The sequence below is a fragment of the Nycticebus coucang genome, chromosome 23, assembly GCF_027406575.1.
Source record: "Nycticebus coucang isolate mNycCou1 chromosome 23, mNycCou1.pri, whole genome shotgun sequence".
NCBI classification, from domain to species: Eukaryota; Metazoa; Chordata; class Mammalia; order Primates; family Lorisidae; genus Nycticebus; species Nycticebus coucang.
In genome coordinates, this window is record NC_069802.1 from 12,631,183 (window position 1) to 12,656,674 (window position 25,492).

Genomic DNA, 25,492 nt, shown 5'->3' on the forward strand with positions numbered 1-25,492 from the left:
GAGCAAGCTGTGCCCTCCTTGGTGGACGAGGACCTTGGTGTGTCTGCGTTTTGCCCTGACAACCAGGCACACGCTTCAGTCTTGTTGCTCGTCACTGGGTAATACTGGTGACTTTTTATTGAAGCATCATATTCCTACTTGCTGGGCAGTTTTCCTGCAGTCACTTGTTCTCCTTGTATCGGGTGTGCTGGGGATAGACATGAACTGACACAGTCCTGGACCTCAAGGAGCTTGGCATGAAGTACAGCTTCCCCCTCCCCCTCCTCTGTACAGCTGCCTCCCGGCTGGGGTGGAGCCTCCGGGAAGCAGAGCCGGCCAGGATCGGCGTCCGCTCTTGCCAGGGCGTAGGCACTCTTCCTTACCTGCACATCTTTTCCGTGGGCATCTCTGTTTCCAAGGATCTCTTTGTTCCAGGCTTCCATCTTCACCAACAGGGAATGCCCTCTCCAGAATGTCAATATGTGTACCTTACAGACAGGGAAACCGAGGCAGAGAGAGGTCAGTGACCGGTGGCAGCACTGGGACTGGAACTTGAGTCCGGAATCCTAGGCTAGAGTTTGTCTCACTCAGCTTCCCTGGCTTGAAGATTTCAGCTGCTTTGTTTCATCATTGTCCCAGAGGTGAGGGGACTGGACTAGGGTCGAGTTGCAGGCTCTGTCCCAGGAATCTCATGTCATCTGCATTCGGAAGTAGTGATGTCCTCCTTAAAGCTTTCCCACCGAGGCCACAGCATGGCTGTGTAGACTCCAAGAAGGGCATTCGGAGGCTTATGAGGCTTGGTGTTTTATTCTTTGATTAATATGCTAGACTTTGGCTCAGTGCCTATAGTTCAAGCGGCTAAGGCGCCAGCCACATACACCAGAGCTGGTGGGTTCGAATCCAGCCTGGGCCCACCAAACAATGACAACAACAACCAAAAAAAAAGCCGGGCATTATGGCGGGCACCTGTGGTCCCAGCTACTTGGGAGGCTGAGGCAAGAGAATCGCTTAAGCCCGGGAGTTGGCCACGGCACTCTACCCAGGGGCGACAGCTTGAGGCTCTGTCTCAACAAAAGTCTAGCATTTTTTCTATATTTTTCATAAAAATCTTGGAAAGAATACAGCATGGGTGGGCTGCTGGCCTTGGGTAAAACTCCCAGGTAGCAGAGTTGGCCTCTAATCCCTAACCCTCTTCAGGGTTTATTTTTACTTGTTCTCCCCACCACACACACCCCGGCTGCCCAGCCTTGTACCACCCACTGCTCAGGGCCTCTTCCTGGGCTCCAAACAGCTCACCCTCCCTGCCACCTCTCCCACGGTTCAGGATCCCTTCACTCCTCGCTGCTCTTAACAGGTTGCTGTGGTTTTCAGTGGATTTTCGTAAGCTTCATTCCATTTGATCCTCTCAAGACTCATGTGGCAGAGACAGCCTCATGTGCCCCACTTGAGAAAAGCGGTCACTGAGAGCTGGGAGTTGCAGAGCTGTGCCGCTGGTGTGCGGGCAGGATGCACCCAGTCCCCACTCTGGCCCTGCGCTGACCTTGCTCCTTCCATTAGTTCTGTTCCTCTCTCGTGCTGCTAACTGTGCCTTTGTATCAGCAAAGGTTTATCCCTCCATGGAACTTGAAGGGATGCGTATTTTTAGGAATTTCAGAGACAGTGACTCATACCCAGCGCTTTCATAGAGCGGTGGGGTAGATACTCTGTAGATCAGCCTTTCAGTTGTTCCTCATACACATTTTACCCGCTGTACATGAAGCCATCCGTTAAGTCACAGAACCAAACAGATTTGTTTTTATTTTTTGAGACAGGATCTCAGTCTGTCGCCCAGGCTAGAGTGCATCATAGCTCACAGCAACCTCAAACTCCCAGCCTCAGGCAGCTCCCCCACCCCAGCTTCCCAAGTAGCTGGGATTACAGGCACCAACCACTCCTGGCTGATTTTTGTATTGTTTTGGAGGGACAGGGTCTCCAACTCCTGACCTCAAGTGACTCTGCCACCTCAGCCTCCCAAAGTGCAAAGTGAACCAGGGTGGCACCTGGCCCCAAGCAGATTTAAAAGGCAGCAAATTAAAGTCGCAGAGACGGAGGAGCAGAGAGAACAGGAAGGAGAGGATGGGGAAGGAGCCAGCCTGGCGTTTACCCAGTGACAGGTGTAAGCAGTGGCTCCAGGAGACACGGCCATGGTGGAGATGTGCAGGCCAGGTTTCTCAAAAAGGGAGGGGTGACCCTCCTGTGACCTGGGAGGCAGTTAGACACCCCTTTTATATGGGACTTTAGAGAGGTGGTTAAATTCCACAGCTTGCCTGGAAAGTTAGGGTCTTTTGGCCTGAGTGTGTCAGGGGGTGGGCTATCCAGCGCCTTCGTGTCTTTGTCTTAGGAAGAGAGGAGGAGGAGGAGGGGAAAAGGTCTGTGTGTTGCTGTGTTAGGCCCCCTGACACTGACACTAAACCAGAGGCGCTAAGAAAATGCAAATATTTATACAGCGTCAGGCTAAAAGCCTTGTCACGTTACTTTTTATGTTTGACAACAGAGTTGCAGAAAGAGGGTGGCGCTTGGGTAATATGACCCTCCTTCAGCCCCAAGTGTCACAGCGTTCCCCATGATGGGGGCTTGGAAGCCCCTGAATCTTTTTATCTCACCCCTAGGGAGGGCTGCCTCATAGGCAGAACCTTCTAGAAAATGACTTCTCTGAATAACATAGATCAGTTGAAGAGAAATGATTATTTCCTTGACACCATTTCTTTGATTCCTAAATAGAATCTATTTCAACTAATTTTCAAAACAGAGAAAGCAAAATGTTAAGGGAAAGAAGAAATAAGGGAAATATGTCGTGTTAGAAACGCATATTTTATTCTGCTTTTTTTCTGAGCCAGCTTCAGAAAAAGGAAAAAAAAATCAAATAAGGGCTACATCTGTTACCGAAGCTTCCCAAAAGTTTGACTGAAAGCCCCCTTACAGTTTGAAAATTTTACATTTCACATTCCAAAGTTCACTCGGGAAGTGTTAAGCGCAGTGGATCGTGTTTCCACTGCACACACCAGTAGCATTTCTGAAAGTTTATAAACTGGCCAGGAAGCGTTTGCTGCGGAAATTTGGCACACGCCGCTGTCCCCCCAAACCACTTGTTTGTTCCAAATTACCTCCCAAGTTACTTGGATGTCGAATTTTAGAGAAGGGAGAGCCACACACAGGATTTGTCTGAGTAACTGTTAGCCCGTGGCCAAGTCTTCTGATCTTGTTAACTGAAGGTGCTCTTGAGTTTCCGAAAGAAGAGTTTGGAGAAGGGTGGGTCTGATGCCAGGGAAGGGGAATTGGTCCTGTTTCTCTGTTCTTGCTGAAGTGCTTGTGGCCTCGGGTGGCCTGAGCAGCTGACTCGCCCTGAGGGGCACAATGGATACCTTGGTGCCTGTATAAGATAACAACATCAAAGGGCCATTCTGTCATTTTACTGAACTGCCTGACCCAATCATGGTATTTGAAAGATGGAAAGGACCCTGGAGAAGGGCGCAGTGAACACGATGGCAGGATTTCTCAGCCCGTGAGGCGAGGACAGCTCCCAGGAGACCCTCCAGAATTGTCAACCATGCTGGTTCCCTGGTTCCCCAGGCCATTGAGTCAGACTCTCTTGGGCTCCACAGCTTGCCAGGGGATTTTCTGCTAAGTATGACAGCTCTTGTTCTCCTTTGCTTTGAAAACCCTTTAGTCCCCTCAGATCCTTTGTCCCTTCTCTTACCTGGGGAGTGTCGTTCTCCCTCCAGGAAGCCCTTAGTAGTTGTCACCCTCATCTTGTGTCCCCAGCACCTGGCACAGTGCCAGGTACACAGTGACATTGGCTAAATGTTTGCTGAATGAAGGGGTAAAACCAGTTTCACAGCCCAGGGAGCTGTTAGTTATTTGCTGTGGTGGCAGGGCCAGTGCTCGGGGTCCCGACCGCCCCCCCCCCCAGATTGTAGTTTCTATGTGGCTGCTGCTCACAGGGGCTAAATTAATTACACAAGCTTTCATCAGCCTGTTTACTGGTGATTTTTAAACTTCCCTGAATCATGTTTGTGTAATAAACCACAGTGCTACGGCTTTCTGATGGTATCACAGCCACCAAAAACGGAACATTTTAAAAAGGAGGACCTAGCATGGCAGTGGGCTACTCTCATACCTGTGAAGAGACACCGCACCCCAGCCTGGACAGCACAGCAAGACCCAGTCTCCCCCAAAGGAAAAGCTGTGCACGTACAAGTGATACAGCCCTCATTGGCGTTGCCTGCCCCATTCCTTGGAATTCCAGAATTCCAGATTTTCAGCTGTGAAGGCCATACCTCTCAATCCCACTCTGTCAAGATTTGAGCTTTGAGAAGTATAATTTGAGACACTCTATAATCCCCAAACCGTTTTTCCTCCATGGAAAAAGAGAGGATAGGAAACTCATTTCCAGGGTATCTTTGGGCAGCCAGTCACCATGCCCAGAGCTGACGTTCTTTGTCTCACGTTGCTGGCGATGGGACATCTCCTTAGCCCTGGTTGATACATGAGGAAATTGAGGTCACAGGAAATGAAAGCAGAGGCAGAGTTCGACCCCCGGCTTTCCAGTGGGCTGTGTCTGAGTTTGCTTTCTGATGCTTAGAATACCTGAAACTGGGTGATTTAAAAGAAAAGGAATTTCTTACAGAGGCTGAGAAGTCAGGTTGAGGGGCTGCATCTGGTTAGGGCCCTCTTGCTGCTGGGGACTCTGCTGAATCCCGAGGGGATGCCAGGCATCACATGGCGGGAGGCTGAGCATGCCAGCCCAGGTCTCTTTCCCTCTTACGAAGCCACTAGTCATCCTCTTGTGATAACCCATTAGTCCATGAAAGGGAATGCATTCTGACTGCAGAGACCTTATAACCCAATCACTTCTTAAAGACCCCACCTCTCAATACCACCATGTTGAGGATTAAATTTCACAAGACAAATACTCAAACACGGCGCTGTGACATCAGCCCTTCTGAAGCACACACAGGTGACAGGACCTTGGCTCCCAGCGAAGCTCTGGGGAACGTTCTCTCCCTCTGGCCCGTCCCCAGCAGGCCCGACCCTCCGTTCTCGTGCTCTGCTTTGCACGTTGCTGCCACTTCCTAGCGACTTGCTTAGCACCCTAAAGAAAGTCCCCTTGTGCATAGTAAGGGACACTCCCAGCCCCTGTAACTTCATCCTCTCGAGCATTCTGTTGAGTTTGTCAAAGAAGCAGTTCCAGTCTTGGCCTTTTTCCAGCAGAAAGACAACACATCATTGTTTTTTTTTGTTTGTTTGTTTGTTTTTCATCTGTCAAATTGTGTTCCAAGACCCCAGAAGAGAAGTGTGGAAGAAATCTCTCAGTAGTCAAGCTGGCACCGTTGGATTCCTTTAGTGAGTCTGCCCTCGCAGAGCTTCTGCACAGGGTCGGGTCACGCATGGCCCTGGGTCAGTGCCCCCGGGCACAGGGGAGCTCTGAGAAGCTGAGGCGCTGGGCCTTCTCAGAGTGTGGTCACAGTGATCAGAGTAGCAGGTGCTGCAACCTGGGCAGGTACAGGACCAGTACGAGGAGCATGTCCCCAGCTTTGACGGTGGCACCAGAAGGTCACTCAGCTGTGCCAGGCTTTAGCTGCCTCGCCTGCAGGGTCGCAGGTTGAGAGGAGGTTCGTGGAAGAGGGTCTCTGCTCACCCTGTGCTCTCCCCTTTCCCATCTTGTTGGTGCACCTGACTTTCCTCTTCACTGTGTGCTGCCTTCCTCTCTCCCTCTCTCCACCACTCACACTGAATCTCAGGCTGGCTGCAGACTTTCTGTACAACCAAAGCATCTCTGTTGGGTTGCTTTTTAAAAATCTATTAGCGAAAGTTACTGGCCAGGGCACCATGGTTCACGCCTGTAATCCTAGCACTCTAGGAAGCTGAGGAAGGTGGATCGCCTGAGCTAGAGCAAGATCCTATCTCTACTAAAATAGAAAAACTAGCCAGGGGTGAGGGTGGCCAGGCAGGGGTTGGGGTGGGGTGGGGAGGAACGACTGAGGCGAGAGGATGTCCTGAGCCCAGCAGTTTGAGCTTGTTCTGAGCTATGGTGATGTCACAGTATTCTAGCCTGGGTGACAGAGACTATCTCCAAAAAAAAAAAAAAAAAAGTTATTGGCCAAATGTAGAAAATATTCTCTTCCTAATGAAAAAAAATTATATGAATAGACTATGTCGTTTTTTTTTAAAACTTAAGGCAAAGTGTTTTTGTCTTTTAGCAACCTTAAAGAATTTTTCTTGAAGAAAAATTATGGTCATTTATTCAGGGGAGAAAGTTTGTCTTTGGTACAAAATGTTTTTAAATATAGGAAGGGAGAAAAAAACCTGTAGCCTAGTCAAAACAGACAGTATCTAATACTGGTTTCCATTTTTCCTTACTTGAGTTTTGTGTGCTTTTAAAGGTTCTCTTTAGGAGTGCCCGTGTTATTTTAAGAGTTTGCAAAATCAGTGTGTAGGGTCTTTGTTTATTTAAATCTGTAAAAGGTGACTGTGGGGAGCGTGCCAGCAGACTCATGTTTGCATAGCCTAAGAACCGAGTTGTTAGCTTAGACCTGTAGTCAGCTTTTACTTTAAGGGGGGGACCCCTATGTCCAAAGAATAAATACATAAAGAATTTTTAAAACCACACAAACATAGAACTGTTTTAAGTGCTGAAGGCTTTTCTGAGTGCTTATTTTAGAAAATACTTGTATTTCACCTCTCTAGTCCTAATTACATAGCATCTCTTAAGGATAATTTCTGATTTCGGATTCATTTTTGTCAGACACTTTTCTCTTTTTTTAACTTCTCCACAAAGATGCAATTATTTTGTGTCTTCCTAATCTATCATCTGATACCCTTTTTCAAAGTCAAACTTAAATAAAAAACAAATATTACTCACAGATATATTATGGGGATGATTTTGAGCCACATCAGCTTTTCTGTTTTAAAAAGACATTCTAGCTTAAAATTTTATTTTGTGGTTGGTACTTACAAGCCCTCTAGTGTTGATTCTGAGCCTTTTGATTGGGCGGTGCAGTGGGCAGGGCCCCGGCCCCATATACCCAGGGTGGCAGGTTCAAACCTGGCCCCGGCCAAACTGCAACAAAAAAAATAGCCAGGTGTTGTGCTGGGCGCCTGTAGTCCCAGCTGCTTGGGAGGCTGAGGCAAGAGAATCACCTAACTCCAGGAACTGGAGGTTGCTGTGAGCTGTGACGCCACAGCACTCTGCCAAGGGTGACAAAGTGAAACTGTCTCAAAAAAAAAAAAAAGCCTTTGATCACTGGCCTACCTGAAAATGAGACAAACTGGGCAATGCACTGAACCCAACACCCATTTTCTGAGCTAACATGACATCCTAGGTTATTAATTTTTTCCTCAGTAAAGACAACTGCTCTGGGGTTTAGAGTGAGGGAGAGGTAAGGGTTGGGGCTGTATTCCAGCCGTTTTATTTATTAACAGAATTTATTTTGAAATATATAGTGGTCTAAATTTTCTTATTTTGAAAAACTGAAATTCAAGTGCCTCCACCAAAAAAATAAATAAATAAAAAGCAAAACAACACCAACCTCTCAGTAGTGACAAGGGATCTAACTTTTCAAAGCCTTTGCCCTCATACAGAGTTCTGCAGAGTTCACATGCCCCAGGAGTTGAAAGATGCGTCATTGAACTTAGCCGCTTCTATTTTTAGTAGTTTTAAAAACTATAGTTGTGAAGTTATGGGTCAGTATTCATTTCTCATGTTTAAAGAGCTTCAGTTGAAAAGTTTCCTTTGTTGATCCTTTTATCCAAGGACAGAGATTTGCATAACCGGTCAGTACTTAACAAACTAATGAGACTGCCTCTGGGTTTTATTAGCTTCATTTATTTCCCCAAATCATAGATGAAAAATATTTGAGTATTTCCTCAGCATAGTAGAAAAGAAAAAGACATTTTCTTATTGTCTGAGGTGAATGGAAGGAGTTTAGATCTGAGGATCTGTTGCAAGAGCCCTCGCAACCAGGCCAGGTTGCTTTATACCATGATGTTTACAAATCATTTCATGATCAAGAATTTGCAAAGAGGCTTGTGGGGCAAGGACGTAAAGCCTTTTATGAATTAGAAGAATTTATAGTAGACTGTTTAAAGCTATTTTGTGTTAGGTCAAATTTCAGCAAGATAATTGGTGTCCGTTTGCTCCTTAACTGCCCTTTTCTTCCCCTCATTCTCCTTTAAAAGGAAAATAGCTTGACCGCCCCAGGTTTTTGTGCCCATAGCCCTGGACCTTCCTCAGTTTTTAAACCAATGCAGTTACCATCCCTGGGTTCACCCCACCTCCAGTAAATAGGGAGGAACATGCTTACTGTGGAATTAGGCCCGCTGGTTATTTATTACTTGCAAGCATATGGGTTGCTTTTAAGACTACATTTCGAAAATAACTCCCCTGTCTGCTTCTAATAGTGTTCAGTCTTTTGGTAAGTAATTAAGGCTCCGTCTCCTCTTGCCATAGTTTTCAGGCGGTTGTCTGGATTTAGAGTGTGCTAACAAGTTGGTGTTAAGAGTTAATTTGTTCCCTAACCCATCCTGTGAATATCAATGCTAACAACAGTGTCTTGCGTTTCTTTTTTTTTTTTTTCCTTTTTTTTTTTTTTTTCTTTAAATCAATGTGCTTTCTTTTCCATGTGAATAATTGTATGTCTAGAAACAGCCATGGAGTGATTTTGCTGTTCTGAATGGGGGAAAGATTAATAGTGACATTTGGAAGGCAAGTATATTGTCAGATTTCAGATCGTTTAATCTTTTTTCCTTTCTGCATGGCTGTGGCTGCGTATTTTTCTTCACGAGTATCATGCGTTCTGCAGCGATGGAGTGATTTGGCTTCTTGCTAGGGGCGTTCAGCTTGTGTTGCCTTTTTTTTTTTTTTTTTTTTTTTTTTTGATGTCTCCCATTGTGAGTGACTTAGGGCTGATCGCCCTGGGTTCCTTATTGTTTTGTGAGACCAGGCGCTTGCACCAAGTCAGCACCCAGCGGCCCCTGCATGCCTTTTCCTGCCCACGCTCACATCCACTCTGCCCCTTTACAGAGGACTTTTCTCCTCTTTGGTATCTGAGGCAGTGTAATGGACCCTCCCCCACTGTCAGTTAACAGGGGTCTATCTTCCTCCAGGATCTACACGCAGCCACAGTGAACCCAGACCCCAGTTTAAAAGAGTTTGAAGGAGCTACACTACGCTACGCGTCTTTGAAACTCAGGTAGGACATTGGAAGGGTTTGTTTCAGCGTGTCTGGATGCAGCTGGAGTGTGCGATAGGATTCTAAGTCCGGTTTTCTGTTTTTCTTTCTAGAAATGCCCCACATGCTGACGATGACGATTCTTGTAGTATCAACAGCGACCCAGAAGCCAAGGTTTGTAAGAAACACGCTTTCAGCGACCAGGTTATAGTCGGGTATCAAAGTTAGGACTTTGGATATGGCCCAGTTTTTACAAACGTGAGCATAGAGCCACTGGATAAGTAATTATCCCTCAATCTTCTCTCTTTCCTAATCTCCCTGATTCTTGAAGAACGTTCCTAAATCAAGTTAGGTTTGACAGGATTTCTATAACCATCAAGACTCTGCCTGTATCTCACTACATCAGCTCTCTGCACAGGTAGTAGGCTAAAATTATTACTCAAATGGATGGGCTTTGGGCATCTTTAAAGATATACCAGGGGCAACACCCCTCATGCCCACCTCTTTACCACCCCTCAGAAGCACACACGTTATGATGGGAGTGAAGGCAAATGCATTTCCATTTTATTTCTAGACATCTGTTGGGGTACCAGCAGGGCCAGTCATGTGGCATGTAGCCAGTGCCGTTGCCCGGGGCCCCACAGTGAGAGGACCTGTCTACATAGGGTTTAATCCTATGAGCTTGCCGTCTTGAAATTCTTGTTTCACCTGCAAATTTGTATTTTGTTACAGTCTAGTGGGGAGAAGGAGCGTGCACCAGAGGGTCAGGGCTTTCTTTGGCTTGTGCTCACTTCTGCCACCTCCCCAGGCACCCCAGGCCCCACCACACTTCCCCATCTCTTCTCCAGTAGGGAGGCAGAGCCTGAACATTGGGGGGCTAGGGTCAGGCGCACGCCCCATGGTGTCTTGGGGTGGGATGTGGTAGTGGCCAGCCCTGCCCTGGCCTTGGGCACTGCTGTGCGTTCAGCGGGCGCCTCAGTGGAGGTGAGTCTTCTGCCTGCCACCCCCACCCCCAGGTCAGACACCTAGCAGGACTCAGCACTGACATTGTAGCCCACCTGTGGCTCACTTCTCTGCTGTGGGTCGAGGTGGTGAGCCCCAGGAACATTGCTGGCTCTGTTTCTCAGCCCCTGGCCAGTGCGTGGTGCGTCTGTCTGGAAACAGGTCAGAGGGGGACCCAGATGCCGGTGCTGTGTGTGTGCACCTCAGCTGCTGTGCCTGAATGTGTGCGCTCACCCTGCAAGTGTCTCCCCACACCTGACGGATGGTGACACTAGGTGGCAACTACGAATAAGTCAAGAGAATACAGAGGAAAGAAAGCTTTGCTTAAGTACTTTTATAGCATTTTTCCTTTCTTTTTGAATAGGGGGCCCTGTATTTTTATATTTCATTCAGAAATGGTGCCCTTGATCCTCAGTACTAACTGCCGTGAATGTCACCATGTCCTCTTTAAAACCCTTCTGCACCCCCCTATGCCATGGAGGGGAAGAATCTTCTCAGATTTTTATTTGTTCTGACTGGCAAAGCATATCTATCTCTACAAAGAAAATAGCAAACAGGTTTCCTTCATAGTATTCAGTGGGGAGCACAGTGTAGCCTCAAAACCTTCACTCCTTTGCGGGGACTACCTTGTTCTTTAAGAATCTTGGAGTTTGGGCAGCGCCTGTGGCTCAAGGAGTAGGGTGCCAGTCCCATATGCCGGAGGTGGTGGGTTCAAACCCAGCCCCGGCCAAAAAAAAAAAAAAAAAGAATCTTGGAGTTCAGAGCTGGTGCAGAGGCAGGTGACTGTAGTCCCAGCTATTCAGGAGACTGAGGTAGGAGGATCGCTTGAACCAAGGGGTTTGAGTCCAGTATGGGTGACAGAGTGACAACTCAGCTCTAAAAAAGAAAAAAATGTTAAGAAAAACCCTATCGGTGGCACCTGTGGCTCAGTGAGTTGGACACCAGCCCCATATACTAAGGGTGTCGGGTTCAAACCTGGCCCCGGCCACACTGCAACCAAAAAAAAAAAGACAGAAAAACCTATCTCAGGGCTCCCGATGAAATATCCACTGTTTCTAGTCAACTAAGCTTCATTTTAAGCACAGCCCAATAAGACAATGGCCACTCTCGAGCCAGTGGTATTTTAAACAAGTCCTTGGACTACTGTTGGCATGCTGTCCTTTAAAGATAAATGTTATGGTAAGGAAGGGATGAAGTGAAGGGAGGGCGGGCTCCAAATAGTCTGCTTTGCTACCAAGCGCTTTACTGGGTCTGTCAGCAAAGGCTGGAGGAGGAGCGGCACAGCCCTCTCTACCACCAAGGGCCAGGCAGAGACACCTATGACGCCTTGCTGGGAAGTTGACCAGAGCGGCAGGATGTGTGATGCGTGTGACCGAGGTAGACTCAGTTACAGGACTGGGACTGCTCAGTTCCACCCACGTCCGCAGGCTGGGCACCCGCTCCTTCCCTCCCGGTTGTGCTGCTCACTGAATTCTCAATCTGTCCCCATGATCTATAAAGATGTTAGTATTAGGAAAGCCCAGGTGAAGGACACACGGGAACACGACCTCTCCTAACATTAACATCTTCATGATCAAGGTATGTTGATCAAAACTAAGAAATTAATATTGGCTATCTGCCACGTATTAACTAAACATTTATTAACTTGTTCCACTGTCTTTTTCTGTCCCAAACCCAGTCTAGAACACTGCGCTCATGTAGAGAGCTCTTTAATAAAACTAACTTCACGTGTTCCTTTCCACAGTTCTCGGATTTGCCATTCTTCGTTTCCTTGTGATAGTCCATTTAATCACTAGCACCATGATCGGTCTAGGTGCTTGTCACAGGAGCTGTTTTCCTCCTGCAGAGCTACAACTTATAAAAATAGATGACTTTTCTTTTAAATTATTGCCCTGGTATAATAGGTTCCTAAACTGGTATTATACCAGGTCAGAGACTGTCCATTTTATGTCTTCTGTCACTTACTGCAGAATTGCTTTCCAGAAAGATTGAAGCAGCATGTAAACCCGAGAGTGTAGTGCTAGAACCTGCCTTTCCGGCTGTGTCCCAGCTTCCTCTGGGCTCCGCCATTTCTATGGACTGGTTTCAGTTTTGTTGCATGTGAGCTGCTGTCTTCAAATTTCACCCTTAATAAATGATCATAGGAGCAGGGCATTTGCTATGAAAACTATGTTGCTGTCTATTCTTGGCTATTGTTTCGTCTCATTTTTCTATGATTGTTGAAAGTAAATTTTTTATTTTGACATCATTTTAGATTTATAAGGGTAGTACAGAGTTCCCATATTCCCGCCACCCCTGTCCCCTAACGTTGTGTCTTCCACAACCATAGCACATTTGTCAAAACTAAGAAATCAACATGGCTATGAAACTATTGACTAAATATTCTTATATTAGCAGTTTTTCTTCTAATGTCTTTTTTCTTGGATCTATTCCAGAATAGCACGTTGCATCTAGTCCTAATGCGTTTAAAACAATTTTTTTCTTTGCAGTTTTTGGCCGGGGCTGGGTTTGAACCCGTCACCTCTGGTATATGGGGCCGGCGCCCTACTCCTTGAGCCACAGGCGTCGCCCACATTTTAAAATTCTAAACTATCTGCTGCTTGCAATCTCAGTATTTCTCTCCAATCACTTCTTTTTCTCTTAGTCATTCTTGTGTCACTTTTCCACACGAAGATGTTTTGACCAATTCTCTATATTGGGACTTTTTGTAGATGATGGCCTCGTTTGTCCATGCCTGGACTGGCCGGGCAGCCCTGCTCAGTTCCTGTTCAGTCTGACCTCTATGCTCATCCTACCTTAGTACCTTCTTTAGGATCCAAGTTTAGCCCATGGCGCACATTGCTGACTAAATGCTTAACATTAAAATAAAAACCAATTACAATCAAATTGTAGAAAACTTAATGCTTTGAAAAATCTGTGCTAGTTCTTGTCTATCCTTTGTGTAACTCTGCTCAGATTTCGGTAAAGATGTTCTGCCCCCTGGTGGAAAATGTTGGAAATTACGTCTTTAAAGAAACGGACTTGATTTCCTCAGGAATCACAGTATTACTTACAGCTGGAAGGAGCATTAGAGATGACTTAACGGTCCTCCTCTTACAGGTGAAAAAAGTGAGTCCTGGGGTTGCAGGATTAGTGGTGGAGATGGTCTTTGAAGACGGGTCTCCTGAGCCTCTGGCCACCTCATTCTGCTATCTTGGGTGGATAACAAATTGTTTTCAGGATATTTGTGAGGAGAGGTCCTTAGTACTGCTGTTAGAACAGCATTCTTTGCATTACAGAAAAAAGGAAATGAGCAAGGAAGATTATGTTGTCCCAAGCATTAAATTCTGAGTTTCAGCTTTCTCATTTGTAAAATAAATGTCATCAAATTAGAAGTCGCTTCTGGTTCTGAGAAATTTTCCAATTCCAAATGAAACGTCGCAGTCCCGGTCTGTGGCATCTGGAGATGAAATCCTGCAGTCTGATCAGCATTCAGTCTGGAGAAGGAAAGAAAAAGTATTCAAAATCAAAGAAAAAGAGCTGTGAAGCCGGGCTGGCTCCCCTCCTGAACACACACCCCACGTGTGCCCTCTGCTCTGCAAGGCACCTCCACACACGCTTCCTGCAAACACAAGGCGTTAGAGTCATCTCCCCAGGGTATAGATGAGCAGCTGATGCTTAGAATAGGTTAAATAATTTGCTTTATCACACAGCTAGTAACAGGTGGAACTGGGCCTTGATCTTACATGTCTCTGACTCCTAGCCCAAGAAAATGTCCTCTCTGCCTGTTCCCAATTACTGCTTACATCAGTGTTAAGATTTTTTTTTTTTTTTTTTTTTTTTTGAGGCAGAGTCTTACTTTGTTGTCCTAAGCTAAAGTGCCATGGTGTCAGAGCTCACAGCCACGTCAAACTCTTGGGCTCAAGTGGAGCCTCTTGTCTCAACCTCCCAAGAATCTGGGACTATAGCCACCTGCCACAACACCCGGCTAATTTTTCTATTTTTAGTAGAGACCAGGTCTCGCTCTTGCTCAGACGGATCTCAAACTTCTGAGCTCAAGTGACCCACCTGCCTTGGCCTAAGTGCTGGGATTGGAATTACAGGTGTGAGCCACCACGCCCAGCTTATTAAGATCATTTTGGCTGATGGGTATTTGGAATTAAGTAGCAGAGTTGTTAGAGGTAGGTAGGAATGGGTGGGGGAAACTGGAAAGGCAGACTCCTTACCCTTCTGATCCAGACACGGTCCAGCCCTTTCAGTGCTTTTCACACTTACATGTGTGTAGATCTGATTCAGTTGTCTGAGGCAGGAAAGGGGATTGCATTTCTAAGCTTGCAGGGATGCTGATACTGTATAGACAGCTCTGAACTAACCACACTATAAGGTTTGAAGCCTGATTTTTAAAAAACATCATTCCTGTGCCTCTTCTGCTGTTTCTGTTACAGCCGTTTTCAGCCAATTCTCAGCTGCTCAGGGATTTTATTTTTTCCCCCATCATCCAGCAGTTAGATTTGTGGAAGCTTCTCCTGTTTCCTTACTCTTTTCTTATAACCTGCTATGGACAGAGAGCAAGAAGACACAAATCATCTGTTATATTTGACAGAGGAACTTTCTGAAATGAACAGTGACTGAACATGAAATTCTAATGTTCATCTCTGAGCTTATTTATCTGTGGTCTCCCTTGGTTCCTATAGAGTTTCATGAAGTAATTAGTAGCTGCTGACTAGATTAGCACTGATAAACAGGAAGTGGTAAGGAGTATCTTATTCAGATTTATTTCTAGTCTGTGTAGCAAATTCATTATTACTGAACGTTTATATGGGATTTTACAGCTGCATGTAGTTATAATTTTTATCCACATGGTACAGGTTTCTTCTTTCAGAAATCCTGATCTGTGCGGAAAGTTTGGATGTGATTTACATTGTTGATTCATTGAGTCAAAAACGTTTCTTGAAAGCTAAAGGATCATACGTGTTTACTGAACGGTGTAATGGTTAAGAGCAGAGGGTTCAAAGCTAGCCTCTGTTGCTGAACAGCTGATTGACCTTGGGCAAGTTACTTTGCCTCTCTGTGCCTCAGATTCCTCATCTGTAGAACAAGGGTAATGAAACCTACCTCACATAGCTGCTGTAAACATTGAGTTGACATCATAAAATGTGACATGTCAAATGTTTAGAACAGTCCCTAGCACATAATAAGTATTCCTTGTGCATGAGCCATTATTACTGTTCCCACCACAAGCAGGAATCCATAGGGCTCCTGTCTACAAGGAACGGGCAACAGGCAGGTTCAGCACATCACACTCAGAGCTGAGCTACTGCGGCAGGAACACAGGCTGTGCCAGAGGCATCTACCCTGGCCGGGTAGAAGAGGTGGCTCGTGTGGCTTCCGAGAAGAAGATGGTGCTAAGGCAATGCATGTACTTGAATTTGCACAGGATTTCATAATCTTCTTTTTGAAATAGTCTCAAAAAATATAAGTGCAGGAGCTTTGAAAGTGATTTTACATGTAAATTTGTGTTCATTTTCAGCAAATGCTTTTAGGAACAGATTTAAGCTGAGGTTCATCTGTGTTTGTCCAATACTGTGGATAACATTGTTTCTGTTATATTCCTCTGTAGTGTGTACCAAACTGCACCAGAACTTGGTAACTTAAAACAATCAATTATTTCGCTCACGATGTGGCTTTGGGAATTTGGGGAAGGTTCAGTGGTGCAGTTCCTCCCTGATCCACGTGGGGCGGCAGAGTTAGAGGGTTCGTTTCCGAGATGGCTTCTTAGAGGTTCCCAGTGGTGTGGGGCTCCTCTTGATGGGACATCTCATCTCCAGGGCCATTCCGTGTGGCTCAGGCTTCTCACGGTGGTGGTGTTCAGGTAGGCAGTTATACTTCTCACCTGGTGTCTAGTAAGATGCGGGAAGCTGAAGCCCCCAGGTAAACAGTCTTCTTTTTTTTTTTTTTTTTTTTTTTTTTTTTTTTTTTTTTTTTAATTTGGCCGGGGCTGGGTTTGAACCCGCCACCTCCGGCATGCCCCCAGGTAAACAAAGGCTCTTCCTGGATGTGGCATCACTTCACTTTCTGTGGGTGGCTTTCAGGTTGGCATTCACAAGGAGAAAACAAAGATCAGCTCAGTCAAGCATAGAAGGTCATGTCTCAGCCTTTTGACTAAGATCAAGTGGCAAGCCATACAAGAAGTGGAAGGCGTGGAGAGATGCAGAGTGACCTGTCCGGGCATGTGTAGCTGGTCACAGAAGAGTGGGACTGAATCCAGGCTTCCTGCCCCTGGTCCACAGTGGTTTCCACTGACTGTTGCTGACGCCCGCTGCCACTGGCCTTGGCTGTTCATTTTGTCTGTTAGCCCAGAGAACAGCTTTTGTGTTTTCTTCTCTTTATTTGCCAACACAGCCAAGTGCAGTGCTGTGTCTTGGCACAATCACGGCTCCCTTTTTCTTATTAACTTCTGGTCACTACACTTGCCTGAGTGAGCGGGTGAGGAATTGGCAGCCACGTGTGAGCCCCTGACTTTTGAAGGGCGCTGGTGAAACAAGACACATTGTTGTCCAACTGTCGGCAGCTGCGCCGTGCTGGGCAGATGCCTAGAAAAGCTAATCAAGGCAAGGCAGACTTTCTCTCCCCCTGAAGGAATGAAGGAAACAGGTGAGGTAATGGACACTAGCCAGCAGTGGCCATCCCGAGAGTGTTGGGGCAGCAGGTGCGTGTACTTACGCCCATGGGATCCTGGCCACGAAGAGTTGCAGAACCAAGCAACCTCAGGCGGATGCAGCCACAGAACGTTCATCGAGCAAGTCTAACAAGAAGGGCCAGCTGATCGAGTCCTGGATGTCCTTACCTGGCATTTCAAAGCCCCTGGGAAAAGAGCCATCTCATTCTCTCAGGCCTGCTGCCTGAGGGCTTAATGCCATATACCAGTATTTTGGTGGTCACGAAAACATTTCTTGTTTATTTGCAGTTAATAAAATTGGTAGGAACTGTGAGTTCCTCCTTTAGGACCATCAGAATAATTCAGATGTCAAACCAAGTCTAGCTAAGTCACAACAGTCCCCCTAGGACTCCTATCTTAAGATCTCATCAAAGTGCAAGGTCTTCTAGCCCAGCCAAAGATCAGGGTCTGAGTTCTTCCTCCACTTCTGGCTCTGGTGCTTATAAGAATCATTTTAGTAGTCAGGTTCCCATAATTTCAGACAAAACTGATACCAAGTGCGTCTTAACGCAATAACTAAGAAATTGCCAGGAAGGCTATGTTAACCAGTGTGATGAAAATGTGTCAAACGGTCTATAAAACCAGCGTATGGTGCCCCATGATCGCATTTATGTACACAGCTATGATTTAATAAAAAAAGCGACCGCCGCTGACAGTGGGTCTGCCACAGGCTCGTCTGTTCATTGGGCCTGTGTTCAGTAGCTTTACATGCAAGATCAGACTGGGCAGGGAAACAACAGTGCAACAGAGAAACTGGTAATATTTTAATGACAGTTACAGTGCTGCTGGGATTAAGAGAGAACTTGCAACTAACCATACGTGGAATTTGGTTGCTTCACGTTGAAGGTGACTTCTGAGTTTGAGATCAGTTCTCTAACAAATAATTCCACTTGGGTTTAGGAGCCCCACAGGCTGCAGATCGCTTCATTAAAACCATGTTTTGCTGTCAAACTAACAGTCTTAACCCAGACCCCAGCCAGCCACTGCTTTGTTGCCCCTGTGCTATGGGCACAGGTCATCAATGTGTCCCTTGGGATTCCACTGTAGTCTTATTCTGTGAGCAGACAGGTCCCTGCCGGGGCCCACACACCTGCACCAGCTACATTACCAATAGAACAGCAAGTGATCCCTGTCTCTAGCAAAGCTAGAAAGTTGACCATAGAAAGATAGGTGGAACCTAGCACCAACAGCCTATGATTTCTCGAAAAATCACTTCTGAGAAGCACGATTTCTTTCAGAGTTGTGGGTTCAGATGAGCTCTTTAGCAGCCTGGAGCTGATTGGTAGACCATGTTCTCAACCCAGCGCATCTCTTCTGCTTTGGATATTTTTGTTTTGGCAGCAATCTAGAAACAGTGGAATGAATGGGCATCCCACGTAGATCTTCAGCACCTGGCAGCACAGGAGGGCGGATGGGGGAGGGAACCAGAGTGTCTCCAGTTCTAGCTCTGTCGGGGGCCCTCTCCCCGCAGCAAGTCATCTTATTCTCAGGACAGTCCCGGTGGTGAGTGAATGTCTCATCCCTGTTGTACAGATGAGGACATTGGCAGAACCAAAGTTACTTATCTGAAGTTACAGATGTATTATGTGGACGAACTGAAATTTGAACCCGAGGAAGGCAGATCCTGAAGTCCGTGCTCTTCCCAATGATACAGTAATGACCGTGGCTGACATTCATCGAGCATTTAGTACGTGTGACAGGATGCACAAAGGCTGTGTTAGACAAGAGCGGTGTTCTTCAGTTCCATCTGCTGCCTTTGTAAATGGGGGTGGCCAACTCAGGCCACATAGCACCACCACATGCCTCACGCTGCTCTGGTTCCCACGAACCTATGAGGTGTGTTCTCTTATTTTTAGTTGAGGGAGCTGAGGGTCTGGTTTGCTTAGGGCTTCACAAGCTGGCAGACAGCAGAGCTGAAACTTGAACCCAGGCAGTCTGGTTTTAGAACCCAAGATTTCAACCATTAGGCTAGGCTTCCTCTTAGAGTAGATTGGCCTTTCTATGGCCTTCAAAGCCTCTGTTTGCTTTGGTTCTCTGATTCCTTATGGCACTCCAGTGGTGGGAATGCTGTCCCAGAAGTTCAAGCTTACCCAAGGACATGCAACTATTTTGAAGGCTGAGAAAAAATATCTGGGGAAGGGGTTGTTTAGTGACACACCCAAGCAGTTGACTCACAATGACAATAGAGAAACCAGCCAGAGTCATCGTCCCTAACACAGGGTCATGCTTCAAGTAGGAGTATGAAATAGGAGCCAGAATGCCTGGTTTCTAGCCCCTGTTCTGTCAGTGGTGAGCTGTGTGACTTTGAAGAAGTACCTTAACCTCTCTGAACCTCTGAATTTTGTTTCTTTCATCTGTAAGATGGGATGATACTAATGCCTAGACTGGGAAACTCAGTGTTACTGTAAAAACCAAATAAGGTGTGTGTAGAGATGCTTTAGTAACTATAGTCCTGTCTAAACATCAAATATGATTTTTTTTTGACAGTCTCACTCTGTTGCCCAGGCTAGAGTGCTGTGGCATCATAGCTCACAGCAACCTCAAACTCTTGGGCTCAAGTGATCCTCCTGCCTCAGCCTCCCAAGTAGCTGGGACTGCAGGCGCCCGCCACAACACCCAGCTAGTTTTCCTATTTTTAGTGGAAAACTCAAACTCCTGAGCTCAAGCAATCCTCCTGCCTTGGCCTCCCAGATTATAAGTGTGAGCCACCATACCCAGCCTCAACTACAATTTTTATCATCCAAAATTTTCTTTAAAATGTTCTGGTATAATGGTTCCCCAGGGTCCTGTCCTGTTGAATTACCAGTTTGGACTGCTATGTAGATAGCGCCCCCCGGAGGTGGCTGGGGCTTAGCTCAGTCCCTGGTGTATGGGTCACTAAGAGACCACTTTGCTTCCCCTCTCAACCTGGGGGTCATTTTGGCAGTTGGAGTTTACAGTGTACCACAACTAAAGTTAAGCAACATAAATTTATTTTTTCCAGACCTTAGAAAAAAATTAAAATAGAAAATGGTGTACCTGATTATATAAATAACATATGAAGTTTTAATCTAACTTCCAAAGAGGAGGCAGTGACGATATATATAAGAAACATCCTATGTGTTAACAAGTTGAATGTTGGGTGGCGCCTGTGGCTCAGTTGGTAAGGTGCCGGCCCCATATGCCGAGGGTGGCGGGTTCAAACGCGGCTCCGGCCAAACTGCAACCAAAAAATAGCCGGGCATTGTGGCAGGCGCCTGTAGTCCCAGCTACTTGGGAGGCTGAGGCAAGAGAATCGCGTAAGCCCAGGAGTTGGAGGTTGCTGTGAGCTGTGTGAGGCCACGGCACTCTACAGAGGGCCATAAAGTGAGACTCTGTCTCTACAAAAAAAAAAAAAAAATTGAATGTTGTCTCGTCTTACAGACAAAACAAGTCTTGAAACAATTTTTTGACTGGCTGCTTTAGTGAGTCAGTATGTGTATTTTTAACGTTTCATATCCCGTCCCTTTTCCTTTATGGTATAGAACATAGCACATTTATGTAAAGCTCTCCTGAACTCAGACTTCCTTAGTGGCTCAGCAGAGCAGGAAGGAGGCTCCTGAGCTCAGTAGCAGCCTCCTCCCTTTCCTCACACCCAGGTTAAAGCCTGTCTGTTCCTGTCCTCTGAATACCTGGTCACTTAAAAGCCTTGGGCTTTAGTCAGTAGGGGCTCTATACTAACTTAAAAAAAAAAAAAACAAAAAAAACTGCAAGGTTCTGTACAAACGTGAACTGAAACTAAGGTTGCCCCACGTTACAGGAGTACGTGGCTTGTCTGCGAGCATCCCGTGTTGCTCTGATGGTTCTCCCAAGTGTGTGTCGATTTTCAGGGAGTGTCAAGGATGCTGGAAACGGGGGCTTGCAGCAGAACCTGGCCTGAAGGTTAAGCCTGGTTCCATTAGCAGCATTAAAGCATTCTTACTGTCAAAGGGACGGGTTGTTGATAAATAAGGTGGCACCTACAAAATCACTGTCCCTAAGATCTTTTTTTTTTTTTTAAAGTTGACATTGGGGGACAATGGACAGAACACTGAGAAATCCCCCAGTGGAGTGGAAGCCTGTTTTGGTGCAGTGTTGCATATGAATGTCCTTCAAGTTCACAGTCCTTGAACTTTTTTGCGGACCTCTAAAAGCTGTGGAGTCTGTAGAGAGAGGGCCGGCGCCCATTAACTACACTGCTGCAGCTGGGTGGCGAGGTTGAAGTTAGTTCCTTTCCCACTTGATTGAACTGTAGAATTAGACAGTGGTGTTTGGTCAGCACTGGGGTTAATAAGTGAAGGATATTCTGAAGACATGTAAATGAATGTCTGTGTTCTATATGATGGCTAAAGCTGCGGTCCCCAACCTTCTTGGCACTAAGAACTGGTTTCATGGAAGACAACTCTTCCACAGTCCTGGGGTTGGGGAGGGTTGAGGGCAAGGATGGTTTTGGGATGGTTCAAGTACAATCCATCTCCACCTGAGACCGTCCAGCGGTACTTATAAGGTGGGTGCAACCCAGGTCCCCTGCATGTAGTTTATAGTCAGGCTCATGGTCCCATAAGAATCTAATGCTGCTGCAGAGCTGCCAGGAAGGGCAGCTCAGGCGGTGATGCAAGTGATGGGGTACAGCTGTAAATAAATACCTGCTGAAGCTTTGTCTGCTCACCTCCTAACCGGCCACAAACTGGTACTAATTGGTGCCCCAGGGGTGCTTAAAGGTGAGCTGCCACCCTCTGCTCCAAGATGTAAAGCCTGTTCCCAGCATTATGTGAAAAGTAGGAGGGTCGGAGTTCCACTGTGTTAGCATGGAAGAGGTTTCGCAGAGGTTGCATGTGGCCTACAGATTAGCAACCTGGATACTGAATGAGCCTAGTGACTCTGACCCAGTCAGCTCTGTTGAAACCAGGAAAGTTCCCAAGGACAAGTTTACTGATCATCCTGTCTTTAAACCTTTACCCAGGGACAAAAAGCTCCCTTGACAGAGGAGCCCTTGTTTTAATATGTGGTATATCTTTTTCCTAAGAAGTTCACCATCACTGCCCTCCAATTCTCCTAATTCCAAAGCTTCAACTTCTTTCTTGATACCCTGTGTAGAAGGGCAACTTCTGGTTGGCATTTTCCTCAACACTTTAAGTGCTTTCAGATAAGCTTTTTATTCTTTGAGAATATTAAACTTCTCTTACCTTCATAATTTATGGGACTCATGTTGCCTTAATTGTTTTTTGTGATTTTTCTCTGGATATTCTGAAATTTTTCGTTAGAAGAAAAAATCATAGACATTAAGTGCCGGTTATCTTCTTGGCACTTACGTAGGTATATAGAAAAAAAGGGTGACCCTGGCCTCCTGAGCCTGCGGGGGCAGTGGAAGGAGTGCTGTGTTGAGAATCCATTGCTCACCTGCATCTCACAGACTCTGAGACCTTGGTCAAGTCATTTCCTTGTGATGGACTTACCCATCAAGCCAAACCTTTGAGTTAAGCTCTTTAAAACAAGGTGCTGAGCTAGCTGGGGAGCTGGGATTAACTCAGAATAGCAGCCCAGAGGCGAGCTACCCTGTTTCCCCGAAAATAAGATATGCTCCGAAAATAAGACCTACTTACAGGAAAGATAAGGCATCCCCTGAAAATAAGACCTAGCGCATCTTTGGGAGCACACCTTAAAATAAGACACTTTGGGGAAATGGGGGTACGATCTGTAAGAGGAGCTTGGAAGAGGGAGAGATGAGTTTGGGAGTGAGACTTCTCAGCGAATTTGGGCAAGGCCTCGGATCACTAGGCCCACCTCAGTCCATCTGGTGACAGAAGCCCAGTTGTCCCGCAGGGTCGGGCCTGAAGCACTGGGAGTGTGGGAGCTGCTGCTCGGGCTTGGCCTCCCAAGGGAGCCTGCTAAAAAGTCTGCAGGGTGGCAGAGCCCGGAGATGTGGTGCCACAGCCTGTCAGCTGTGTGAACTGCCAGTCTGACGTCCCCCTGACACAGACTTGGCACCCAGGGCTTCTCTACCCCCATCTGCTGGGCGGTACCACGTCTTGTCCTGTTAACTACCTGCATCACTGTCTTGGGGCTTTGAGATGGGATTGTATCTGCAGTCGCTTCTCTGGGAATTTGGGGTTCCATCGTGTTGCCTCGTTCTCCGGGGCCTCCCTCCTTGTTCTTGGGTTGTCACCAGGCTTGGTCAGTCACGCTCAATCTTCAGATAGTTTCTGGAGCAACCGGACCTCCTTAAGGATCCCTCTATCCATCTTTTTTGGTATCCACACACAGGGTCAGACGTGGTTGTACTGGGACACGGGTGTATTACCTACTGGGAACAGAACAGCAGCCACTTGAGTCTACACAGGCCAAGCCGTTTCGTTCAAATGGCAACACATCGTGCATTTTGAAAACCTCAGCTCAGCCAATACAGGGTAAGAGTTGCCGATCTCAGTGTGCAGAATGAGTGGGAAGACACTGTCTTAGGAACATGACACACATTTCTAAAATGAGCTCGTCGGTGGCAGCATCTGCTTTGAGTCTTGTGAGGAGCAGCTCAGAGGTCTGCTCCTCTGTCTGCAGGTGGAACCTGAGGGGTGTCAGCTCCTCGGACGCTGCCTCAGCTCTGGCCTTAGTTTTTTAGCCTTTAGTCTGTTACTGAAAACTTTTTATTTTTTTAGTTTTGCCCGGGCTGGGTTTGAACCTGCTACCTTCGGCATATGGGGCCAGTGCCCTACTCCTTGGAGCCACAGGTGCCACCAGCTGAAAACTTACTTAGCAGCTCTATGTACGTCCATTCCTCCCTTTAGGAACTCAGAGTGTCTGTTGTACATTAAAGCATGTCCTTTAGAACTACCGTAGAACCTCCATAGTTGACCACCTCCCTACATTGACCTAATTGTCATAGACGGACATGCACCACGTGTGTGTCAGTACAGTAGGCCTAGTTCCTGTGTTGACCACCTCTGGTTTGTTGACCAGTTTGTTACAGTCCCTTGGGTTGTCAACTTAGAGCCTCTACCATAATTAAAATTCTTCTTCAGTTCCCATCCAGTCTTGGCAGAGGGTTTATTCATATTTGCTTCATCTTTACATTACACAGTACGTGCTGGTTGGTCACGGACCACTTCAGTAAACCAAATGAACCCGCTGAAGACAGATTCCACTCACTCAAGATCACTCAGATCCAAGCTTTTGTTAGCAACAGCTCCGGGTAGTGCCCTCGGGACTAGAGTTTACTCAGCTGTGAAATGAGTCCGTTGGGTTCCAGGGTCACCAGAGCCCGTGTGTTCTGAGTGTCTATGCAGTGGCTAAGTCCTTTTCCCATGTGAGTACAGTGTGGAATTCCAGGAGTCAACTTCAAGAACTCTAGCGTTATAAATGCCCTCTTTAGGGTTGGGAACAGTTGGGCTTTTTTTTTTTTTTTTTTTTGTAGAGACAGAGTCTCACTGTACGGCCCTCGGTAGAGTGCTGTGGCATCACACGGCTCACAGCAACCTCTAACTCTTGGGCTTACGCGATTCTCTTGCCTCAGCCTCCTGAGCAGCTGGGACTACAGGCGCCCGCCACAACGCCCGGCTATTTTTTGGTTGCAGTTTGGCTGGGGCTGGGTTTGAACCCGCCACCCTCGGCATATGGGGCCGGCGCCCTACTCACTGAGCCACAGGCGCCATCCCGGGAACAGTTGGGCTTTTAATTAAGGTCTTAAGCCTAGCTGTGCCCTCGTACGCTCATTTAGCCCTCAGGATGATCATGCTGTGCTTATGGCCACATCCTGCCTTCATGTCATTTACCCTCCAAAGTGGGAAGAAAAAAACCACACAGGGGGAATGAGAGGATAAGTGAAAAACCAAAGCAGGGAAAAGAGCAAGGGTGTTCTGGAGCAGATGCAGCCCTCAGTAGGCAGGGAAGACTTCTCAGAAGGTGACCCTGAATAAGAAGTGGAAGAGGGAAGCAGGCAGATCAGGGGAAGCTCCCAGCAGACGCCAGCCTAGAGCCCATGTCCCTGGAGCCAAGTAAGCGACTGTTGGATGATGTGTTTGGGAGCTATTTTATGGTTGGAAATGCTCTGAGAGATCTTCTAGCTCAAACCCTTCTCCCTCCTTAACTGCCCCTTTCCCTCCTGTCATTTGTCAGATGAGAAAAGTGAGGCCTGAATAGCTCAGATGACACCCTGGATGACCTTGGTCAGTAGCAGCTCCAGAAGGCTCAAGAGTAATTCTGGGGGCAAGACATGATTGCAAGAGGGACTTTACCTAACAAATGCAATCATTGTAACCTGGCTTATTGTACCTTCGATCTCCAACAATAAAAAAATTAATAAAATTAAAAAAAAGTAATTAGTCTCTGCTGCACCTCCCCACCACTACCCTACGCCCCTCCATCCTTTATCTGCAGTGAAGGGCGGATGCAGCTGCTTCTCATCACTCACGGAAGTGGTGTGCTACGCTGCTTTCAATCCATATTTAAGCTTCGTTCCTAGAGGAAATACAGAGTTAGTTTCCTGCAAGCTTCTAGTCATAGCGTTTTTATCAGCTGTTCAATCTGTAACCTTGTTTTGTATGTCCTGCCTTGTCTGTTGATTCATTAACATTGAACTCACGGCCAACAGCACTGTAACTCATTCCTGAACCGA

General features: G+C 46.6%; 1 protein-coding gene across 13 annotated transcripts in view; it reads left to right on the forward strand.

Annotated features, from left to right (window-relative positions):
• Positions 1-25,492, forward strand: part of APBB2 (amyloid beta precursor protein binding family B member 2) — a 425,552-nt gene that overhangs the window by 302,049 nt on the left and 98,011 nt on the right. For 10 of the 13 annotated variants that reach the window (XM_053577899.1, XM_053577898.1, XM_053577900.1 and 7 more), the window contains 3 exons: positions 8,660-8,722; positions 9,124-9,209; positions 9,302-9,362. In XM_053577899.1, coding sequence (XP_053433874.1) covers positions 8,660-8,722; positions 9,124-9,209; positions 9,302-9,362 — 210 coding nt within the window. The remainder of the gene's footprint in view (positions 1-8,659; positions 8,723-9,123; positions 9,210-9,301; positions 9,363-25,492) is intronic. The other 3 variants (XM_053577907.1, XM_053577908.1, XM_053577909.1) reach the window with 1 other exon arrangement.